The sequence below is a fragment of the Eucyclogobius newberryi genome, unplaced genomic scaffold (assembly GCF_026437365.1).
Source record: "Eucyclogobius newberryi isolate DKJ021-1_F unplaced genomic scaffold, fEucNew1.0.hap1 SCAF_2, whole genome shotgun sequence".
NCBI lineage: Eukaryota > Metazoa > Chordata > Actinopteri > Gobiiformes > Gobiidae > Eucyclogobius > Eucyclogobius newberryi.
Window position 1 is genome coordinate 37,249,835 of NW_027315834.1, and position 10,838 is coordinate 37,260,672.

The following is a 10,838-nucleotide window of genomic DNA, read 5'->3' on the forward strand; positions in this document are numbered from 1 at the left end:
ACGTCATCTTTATGTTATGTCACGCAAATGTATGTAACTGCTAACTTCATCTTAGTCATTGAGAATAAACTGATATTAGAAAAGCGTTGTATCTTTTAAAACGTTTTAGACATTGTAAAAAAAAAATATTGAGTTAAACCGCTCCACTCTTCTTACTTTCCCTGCACATATGAGCAGCATTTCTCAACTTTTACCTCCAGCGTGAGCCAAAACCCTGCTCTCTTATGCGTGCGCGCCCGTCTTATCCTATTACAGGGATCTTCTCAGCTCTACAACAGTGGATATTGAGGTTATCCCTGTGGCTCTTTAAATAAACCCATCTCTGGTCGCCAAGGGAATGGGGGCGATTCCCTGTGCAGCAGCCACTCCTTTCATACATCTGTCATGAGGCTGCATCCCTATGTCCCTATGCGGCTCCCTAGCCCGTCTCCTCGTGTCCTACCTCCTCACTTCACCTTCACTCTCTCGTCTTCTCGCTTCCTTGTGCCTGTCCTCATCGTCCATCATTTCCGTCATCGCACTTTTTGACATCGCACAACTGCAGGCGACAAGTCCAGATGAAGCGACTCTTCCTGGCACCCTGCATGAGAACATTTTATGAGGGAAGGGCGTGAAGAGGAGGAAGAGGGAGCAGGTGGAGGAGAGAAGGACAGCGGCAGGGAGAGGAGAGGAGGAGTGGTCACAGAAGTGAGAGAGCGAGAGGAGCAAGAGGGAGAGAGCGCTACGGTCATGGCTGACACACCTCTTCAAAGGAACGGCACGGCAACCTCACCGTAAGTCCATCTTTATCCCATTCACCTCCAACAACTATTAGCCTATTTATAGCCATCATTCCCGGCTCCATCTCTGCTCCATCTGACAGCCGGTGTTGTCATGGGAACGGCCGGTCGTCACGGCGAGGCTGCGGCTCAGTCATGACAGGAGAGGAGACACGCGGCACACATTGTACACTCCTCCCTCCTTCCGCATGTCACGCTCGCAATGCAGACCTTCACCGTAAAAAGCTGTGTCGCCCATTCATTCGCCACGGCACCGGTGCAGTGTTATTCCATGTGTGTTTTTAGTCTGTGTGATAGATTTATGTGTGATAGTTCATTATAGACGCTTGGATGGGTTAGGTTTATTGTGTGCAGAGGATTGGTACGGTGTCTGGGTCTGTTAGCCATGCTGCAGAACTGTTCCATTTGTGACCTATTGTTTGATTCAAGTCGAAGACATGCCAGGAAAAGGGCATGGATCAGATTGGCATGGAACCCAGAGAGGTCAGACTGCTGAGTCCGTAGCCGGAGGAGATTTCCCAAGAGCGATTGTTTCAGGAAGCACTTAGCAATTTAAATATTAACGTTTAAGCTGCAATGCAAGTTACAGTATTAGCGGGGTCTATAAATAAATATAAATGTACTTGGCAACTTCAAATCAATATAGTATTTTATATAGACTGTTAATATGTTTTATGCAGTGGTATACTGTACAGTACAGTAGATTTAGAGAGAGAGAGAATATTCTTATAACTAGATTGCTGACTAGAATTGGAATGATTTATTCCCAAAATGATAAAATTCTCACCACAAAGACTTGGGCCCGTCCTGGTGCCACTCTTGGACCACCCCAGTAAAAAAAAGGTCTGGACACGCCCCTGCTGCAGTGCAGGGCTTAGGGACCCATCTCCAAATTTTGAGCTATGATCTTGTTTAGGACTGAGTACCTAAAGTTGAATAATTTGCTGACCTATATAGCAGAGTACAGGCCTGAGAATCTAACCTGGGACCTTATTGCTGTGAGGCTGTGCTAGCTACATTCAACTAGAGTTGAGGTTATTTTGAAATAAATTATAAAAGATGATGCATTTTTTTCATGTTGGGCTACTTACATGTTGCTTTAAGAGAGTGGTGCATACTGGGTTGTTTGGCCTTCACGTTGCTAGGCTGCCTCATCCTCTCACCTCCATCAGATTCATCAGATGAATGGAGGTGTGGGTGTTTCACTTTCACCTGATGCAAGTAGACTATGTGGAAGAAAGAAGTCAATTCATGAAGCATTCTCATGAACAAATGTAGACTTAAGGCCGTCACAAAATGTGTTCTTACTTGAAAGTGTTTTTCTGGTTCAACAAATCCTACAATAGTCAGGTTGTTGTAGATGTTTTAGAATATTATCACCAAAAAAAATCTAATTCTTACATGTTTGTAAGTTATATACATTTACAAATTATTTGATAGCCTAGTGGATACTAAAAGCAGTGTCTGCAGTCCTATCCCCAGTGCCTCGGTATCTATGGTAACATTGCAAGCAAGATGAATTCTGCGATTTCACAAACTCTTGATTCATGTGTAGATCAATAGTATAGATCCAACTGGCGTGAGCCAGGTTGTCTGTATCACTGTTATTACAGCACTCACCACCCCCTGTCACCACACACAATACCCCCCATGTTTAGCAGAGACATTCAGTCGTGTATGAAGTTACAGCTCTACATAATACATTGCAATCTCCCTTAGCAAGTAGCTTGGTTAGGTGCTAATAGCTAACACGTTGTGGGTTTTTTTCTTACAGAATTACCAAGAACAAACAGCCATTTGTTAACACTTGAGTTATTACACTACAACCTGCGTCCCCAGTGCCTACTATTATAGGAGTAGCCTATATTGTCAAGCTAATTAAGTTACTCCCTGTGCAAGAATGCAAGATGAGCAAAATGGAGTTGATAACATTGTACATCTATGGGACAGGGCACAGAGGACAACACAGGAGGCACAGCTGGTGGTACATTAAATAATAATACAGTAGGGCTGCACAATTTTGAAAAAAATAAAATAAAATAAAAATAAAAATGAATAAACAACCAGGGGCAAATAACATTTGAGAGAAAATGAAATATGAACTGACAAAAGAACATAATGGATGCATTTTAGGACAAAACTACAAGATTTTGCAATAAAAAGTGATATTATATTCTTTGAAAAGAACATTCTGTTATCTAATAAATGAAGCCTTTGCAATTTGATAATTGCAGAAGATGGAATTTTCAAGCAAGAGAAACATACAAAGAGGAGGACCAAAGTTGACTTGATGAAAACAAACAAGATTAAGGTGGTAGTGGCTTGTCTTGCCATTTCTACCCTGACCTTGAGCACACTGGAACACCATGAATGTGTTGTGTGTGATTGATTCGAAGGTGCTTCATGTAACTTTTCTGTTGGGGAAGGTCAGCCACTTGTCTCCTTGTACGTTATTAAATACTATATATATTGCAAAGTTTGATATTACATCTTAAATCTTTCACATTTCTTTCTTCAAAAATACCTTGGAAAACACACATTCTTACAGTGACCAGGTGAATTCTACACAAATCTGACCTGTATTTTTTTTTACAGTTGAAGGAAACATATTTACTGGTTGACTATGCATTTACCTCGCTGCTCGTCTCCAAAAGGCCTCCAGAGATGGCAGATGAATGTTAGCGGTTAGCTGGTGCGTGCTAATGCGGGCTCCTTACAGCAGTCAATATGCAATTTCACTGATGGGTCCGTCTCATTACGCCTCCAGCTCCGGCCAAGGAAGGATGGCACAACATCTGCCTGTGGTCACTCTGTATTAGACAAGACTGGGCTGTGTCATACTGACTTCATTTGTAGCTTTAATCTATTCTTCGTTGCGTTGTAGGCTCTCGTTAATCACTCGCCCGTGCACTCTCCCAGCGAGTCTTTCCTGAGTCAGCAAATGCGAGGTAGGAGACACGGCACAGGCAGCTGGACCGCTCTCTACTCTACTGTAATTTATGACTTCCACGCTAGTTTCCCTGGAACAAAGTGTGCACTATTCATCCCACAACTGGAGCATGAGAGTCGTTTTCATTCTCAAGAATAGTGGAAGTGCAAGTTCTTTTAGGAAATCACTACATTTTACATTTACATTTTACAATTAGCTGCATGTGTCGCAGGATGTGATAAGGTACATTGGTTTTACCGCAAAATTTTACACAGCTTATGCAAAAGTTAGAATGAAATTTGCATACTCCGCATACTCTGCAACACGCTGTTGAGAGCTGCTTGTTTAGGTCTCCTATTTCGTAAACATTTCTTGAAGGCATGTGTGCGGTGACTCATAGCTTGCGGTTTTGGCTTTGGTTGTATCGCTAGTGCTAATAGTATACCATGGCATTGATATGTGTGTGTGTAAAAAATGCTGGAATGTCAATGTATACTGAATATCAAGGTTGTCAGACCCTCCTCACTGACACTCAGTGGTCATAACTTACTTTTAAAGCCACAGCTGCCATGAAGCTGACTGATGGAAGCATGGCTGGAGTATTGAACCGCCAACCTTACAGTTATTCAGAATCAGGGGTCTACAGTGGTGAGGGGGGTTGGGGGGCTGGGGGGCTGTGACTTTCCTGAAGTCCACGATCATCTCCACTGTCTTCTGAGCGTTGTACTCCAGGTTGTTGAGACACCATCCGGTCCACTGGAGGTCTCTACCAAAAGAGACTCTGCTGCCTCAAATGATAGTAAATTACTTTCTGTTTGATTTATACAATAGTTCTGAATCAGCTTAGCAATACTAACGACGGCATGTGTAAAATCGACTTTTATGAGCAGTTAACCGTGCAACGATTTCCCCCCGTAATTAGTTTACTTAAAGTTGTGTTTTGTTTATTCACCTATGTTTGAGTAATACTATAATGTCCTGCATTCAAGGCTTGAGAGCTCAGAAAATTAAAGTTATCACCTACCCCCTATCACCGCTCACTTCCTTCTACAAGACTCAGGGTCATACAGTCACTCAGTCACATAGACATTTTTCATCAATTGAAGCAAGTAAATGAAAATCTGTTGCTTGCTACGGTGAAATGCCACTATGAAGAGTCAGTTCTGCCGTTTTGAACAGGAAGTCATTAGACCAATTTTATTATCAAGCCGTTTTAGACCAATATTGATGTTTTAGAATGAAATACAAAATAATCTACATGTTACAGTTTGAAAATACCAGGGGGGAAAAATTGTCTGAATCAGATATTGATCTGCTTGGCTGAAGTTCCCACTGCTTCTCTCACTCCATGGCTCATGCCTCTCAAAGAGTACAAAACAATTAAGCACATGGATTTTTCTGGCAGAAGCAGGAGAATTATGCCATGCTTTCCCTGTCGTCTGGGCTTTCTTTGTCCATATTTGCTCATATCGTCTCTCTATGTAGTGTTTTAGTGCAGCAGCGGTAAAGTGCTTCAACATCTGGAGGCTATTAGCGCTGGGCAGGGGCGGATGGAAGGGGGGGCGGAGCCTGGCTGGCTGTGCAGTGAGGTCATCGCGGCGTCGTGGCGATGCCGGGGAACAATGACACTGTTGTCTGTAAGGAGAGCAGAGAGGTTAATGGGGAAGGAGGACAAAAATACAAAAAAGGGCCTAAATTTAGTGTTTAGTGTGAAAATAGAAGTGGGGCCAAGCAGATTTGTGACTGTAATGTTTGTTTTTTGCAGTGTCTTGCATCAGCTAAACTAGGCACAGTTTCAATAGGAAAGTTGCTAAGATTCAGTCATATTTATTTAAACAACTTTAAGATTTTTATTGCCATACTTTTGAAGAAACAGTCATCTTACTTAAGTAAAGTTGCTACTCTACTACTATGGATGAGACATACGGGGGGTACGGAAAGTATTCAGTCCCCTTTACATTTTGCACTCTTTGTGTCATTGCAGCCATAATAAAAAAAAGTTCATTTTCTTTCTCATTCATGTACTCTCAGACACAGAAAAAACAATAAATGTAGTATTTTTTGCAGAATATTAAAAAATAAAAACTGAAATATCACATGGTCATAAGTATTCAGACCCTTTGCTCAGTATTGAGTAGAAACACTCCTTTGAGCTAGTAGTGCAGCCATGAGTCTTGGGAATGATGCAACAAGTTTGTCAAACCTGGATTTGGGGATCCTCTGCCATTCTTGTAGATCCTCTCCAGTTCGGAGAGTTGAATGGTTGGATGGTGAAGGTTGGTGGACAAACATTTTTAAGTCTCTCCAGAAGTGCTCAATTGGGTTTAGGTCAGGGCTCTGGCTGGGCCGGTCAAGAATGGTCCTTGTCTTGTTGAAAAGTGAACCTTTGGCCCAGTTTGAGGCCCTGAACACTCTGGAAGAGGCTTTCTTCAAGGATATCTCTGTACTTGGGGCCTCATTCATCTTTCCTTCAATTGCAACTAGTTGTCCTGACCCTGCAGCTGAAAAACACCCCCATAGCATGATGCTGCCACCCCCATGTTTCACTGTTGGGATTGTATAATGCAGGTGATGAGCGGTGCCTCGTTTTCTCCACACATACCGCTTAGAATTAACGCCTAAAAGTTCAAACTCATCAGACCAGGGAATCTTATTTCTCATAGTCTGGGAGTCTTTCATGTGTTTTTTTTCATAGGCTTTCAAATTTCTTGCACTGAGGAGAGGCTTCCGTCGGGCCACTCGGCCATAAAGCCCCATCTGGTGGAGGGCTGCAGTGATAATTGGCTTTGTGTGACTTTCTCCCATCTCACTACTGCATCTCTGGAGCTCAGACACAGTGATCTTTGGTTTCTGCTTTAACTCTCACACCAAGGCTCGTCTCCCAGGATTGCTCAGTTTGGCTGGACGGCCAAGTCAAGGAAGAGTTCTGGTCGTCCCCAACTCCTTCCATTTAAGGATTATGGAGGCCCCTGTGCTCTCAGGGACCTTGAGTGCTGCAGAAATGCTTTTGTAACCTTTCCACAATTCTGTCTCTGAGCTCCTTGGGCAGTTCCTTTGACCTGATGATTCTCCTTTGCTCTGATGTGCGCTATGAGCTGTAAGGTCTTCTAAAGACAGGTGTGCCTTTCCTAATCAAGTCCAATCAGTTTAATTAAAAAACACAGCAGGACTCTAATGAAGGAGTAGAACCATCTCACGGGGATCAGAAGAAATGACAGCATGGGAGTTAAATATGAGTGTCACAGCAAAGGGTCTGAATACTAATGACCATGTGATATTATAGTTTTTCTTTTTTAATAAATGTGCAAAAATGTCTATATTTCAGATTTTTTCTTGTCAAGATGGGGTCCTGAGTGTACATTAAGACGAAATAAAATGAACTTTTTTGATTTTAGCAAAAGGCTGCAATAAAACAAAAAGTGAACAATTTAAAAGGGTCTGAATACTGTAAGAGAACAAGACAAGACATTAAACATGATTTATAATAAATAAATGGTGCGGTTCAGCTATACAATTTTGATTTATTTGATTCCATGGTTTAGCTATCACACTTTTTAATTTTTTCTTTATCATTTTAGGATTTTTTCTTTTACTTGATCAAGCAGAACCCCTTCTACTAGGGCTGCACTCGAAATATCGATTCGACTGTATATTATGACAGATCTCATGGCATACTTTTAAACAACATGAATTCATTATAAATTGTGGAGTGACACACATATTAACCTGCTAATTTCTTCACAAAAGGCCGGATCTGCTGGGCTGAAAAGGTATCAATTATTCATAGGACAACTGTAGTTTGACTGTGAACAAAACAATTAATTATAATAAATGAACATAAACATAATTTTAAAGCCCAGCCCTAACTACTATTATTTTTGTCCATCTTTGCTGGTATTCACCCACAACATAGCCCAGAGCATAGAAACGTTAGACAAAATTATAATTATTCCATTAGTCGTCAGAACTGAAGACTGTCACTGTGTCATCGACTTTGACACGCTAGAAGATTGAAAAATAAAATGTGTAAACTCCATATAGAGGTTGTGTGACAGCCAAATCTCCTCAACTCTAAAATACTAAAATGTGACGAGGCACTGACTTTCTAGAGCTTTCCTTGGCTCTCTGTTTTAAGTGTTAAAACCTGTGGCCCCTCAATTCCCTCCGTCATCAGAAGTACAATAAAACATATGAATTCCCTTCTTTTATACATCTCCTCTTGTTGTTACTACATTGCAGACGCTGGAATGTTTCTCTTTTGGCCGCCATTATTGACACATTTTAGTCTCAAAATTGTGTTAAAATGAAGCCAATATATAATGTAACATGTCATCAAATAGTTGTGAAGTGCCTGAATACAAAATGGTCCAGGTCAAACTTGGAAAGGCCATAGTTTTTAGCAGTGGTTAAGTGCAAGAGCTCAACAGCGCAGAGTCCAAATCTGTTCAAATGCAGCACAGTAAAACCACAGCTCAGGGACAATAAAGCACACACGGCCACATTAAAGGCAGGTCTGGAGCGGGCCAGCGAGTGATGAGGGGAATAGTGCAGTTTTATTAGTCCAGCCTTGGATCTGTCTAAAGTGTAATTATGCAGCGTTGTGCCTAAGTGCTTGTACTGTAAATAAAGCTGCTGCCAAATGTAATAAAGCTGGAAAAGGATTAGTAAATGTCAGTCTTTAAGGGTCCGTTCACGCTTGTTGTTATTTGGTCCTAAATAGAGTCCATTTAAGTCCTGATGTAGACTTGGTTTGATCCTATTTGAGCTTTTGTTAAGGCCTGATCGAGTCTGGTTTTAATACAGTAAATGTGTTATATATTTATAATCAGATCCTTGGTTTCGGTTGGATGCTTTAAGTTCCATTTTGAGGACTTTTGACCATAAAAAACATCATATTTTGTTTTTAATTGATAAAATGTCACAATTTTGGGAATATCAATTGGAATTTTACTTCTAGAACTGCAACAGGCAGAACAACAATGTCACTATTGAGCTCCACAGGCTTCTATTTAAAAATGTGTTTATACAATACAGTATTATCACTTCTTCAGTATTTACAATGAGAATTATACAATTAATATGGACATTTTCCAGTTCCCTCACAATCCTTTAGTATAATCAATGTGTTTTATTAGTCAACAATTTAGGTGTCTATAAGGGAGGTAACGATATCAAATTTTGTTGCTTCGATCATTGTGAGAAAAAAGATGATTATTTATATCATCACCAATAGTTGAATCTTCACTTTTCTTTCATTCACATAGTGTATTTACATAGACCATTCCTCCTGTATGTGACCAGTGGCATACACAACCAGATTAAAGGCCCTTTACATTTAGGCTGGAGAATAATTGAATTGAAATTACTTAATGTGGTTTCCAAAATTGTCACTATTATGTTTTTTGTTTTTTGTTTTTTGCTGCAGCCAAAACTACATTCCACAGGTATTCATCAGTCGATTCCATTGTTCGAGTTGTACATCAAGCCAAAAGTGATGACCGTTTACATTCATTCTAACTTATGGTGTTATCAAAGCCCTGTAAACCTGCTGTGGCAGTTAAACGTACGGTAATTCCCTCACTCTTTCCTCCCATACTTCCGGTGTCTGCAGCTGTTCTTGAGTCAGTTCTCATTTATTGGGTTTGCCTTGCAGCTGGTGTGTCTGTGCAGGTCTGCAGCTGAACTTATTTATGCCACACTTTTCGCTGCTGCTGTTTGAGACCGTGGAGTGTGAGCGAGTGTGTGTTACATGCTTGCGAATTCCCTGAAGAGCTGGCCTCCACTGCTGCTGCCGCTGCCGTTTCTCCTTATATGGACGTGGGCTTCTGGAAGGAGAGATGAGAATGGGACTGGGGAGGAGGGCAGGAGGACGAGGAGAGGAATACAGATGGGGGACAGGTGGGGACAAGGTCAAATGGAGACGTGGAGGAATAAGGAAGTACTGTGTGTGGGAGTTGTGGCAAGGATGACGTGGTTTCATGTAAAGTTGCAGTTGTGCGCTTAACGTTTACATGACTACACATTTCACCAAAACTGATTATATTTCAGATTTTTCTAAAACTTTGATCTATTTTCCCCCAGTTTGACCATTTTGGTGAAGTTTATAATGTTACTTCCTGGTTGGACATGAGCAGCAGATGTGTGTGAATTACCGCTACCTATGCCACAACTGTTACCTAGCAACCATATTGTAAACAAGGGCCAACATCCATATTTAATACCTGATAACGCCTTTATTTTGTGGAATGATTGTTTAAACGCAAATGGAGGAAAAAGAAAAAGAATGGCAGTTGTGTATAAATATTTTGACTCTACTTCCTCAACTTTTATTTTTCTATACAAGCTGCCACTTGACTGACGTAAAACGATTATAAATATTTACCACAGGTTTTATTTCCCCAAATAAAGTAATAATAATAATTTAAAAAAACACGAGAATCCGTCATATGTTTTTTGTGCAACTAAGACCCGAACTAAGACCATTTTGGTTGGTGATTATACTCAAAACGTTCAGTTCCTACAAAGTACAGTAATGGGACTTGGACATATCCCCCCAACGGTGACGTATTAGCCAATCAGAGGAATGCATTGTAAATTCCATTGTTCCATTAAGTTCCATTAAAGTTTCCCATGTGTCTCTGAAATAAATAAAGTCTGTCTGACTTGGAGAGGCGGCGGGGAGAGGTGACCTGACAGGAAATCCTAGAGGGTTTACTAGTTTAATTTTTCTCACTCTTTATATATCACTTCAGTTACTTTTTTAGACTGATTTATTTCAGCTCGTCTTTTTCAGTTGCAAGACACATGACTATTTCTTATTACTTCATTTTAACGTTTTATTTTAATTTGAAGCCTATAACAAAACCTTTACTGTTAAGAGCACAAGACATCTGTGGTTTTTAAATGTGAGGTCCACAAGAACAAGAAAAGACCATCATTTTGTCAATCTTCCCATTTATAATAATCCCTTGCAAAGTACTCATATTGCCCTCTATATTGCAATATAACCTACAGTATAATAGTTACAGATTTAAAGCAAATTAAAAAAGATGCATTTTTATATTCAGAAGGACAATTGTGTCATTTTGATCTTGCAATATTTCCCTTGTCCCATCCTCAATAACTAAAAC

At 40.5% G+C, this 10,838-nt stretch overlaps 1 protein-coding gene and 1 pseudogene across 1 annotated transcript in view; one reads left to right on the plus strand and one right to left on the minus strand.

The window, feature by feature from the left end:
- Positions 1-568: 568 nt before the first annotated feature.
- The window catches only part of palm2akap2 (PALM2 and AKAP2 fusion), a 107,503-nt gene continuing 97,233 nt past the window's right edge, over positions 569-10,838 (plus strand). The window contains exon 1 of the mRNA XM_072453515.1: positions 569-773. Coding sequence (XP_072309616.1) covers positions 598-773 — 176 coding nt within the window. The 5' untranslated portion in view covers positions 569-597. The remainder of the gene's footprint in view (positions 774-10,838) is intronic.
- Positions 1,863-7,977, minus strand: LOC140368247 (uncharacterized; annotated as a pseudogene).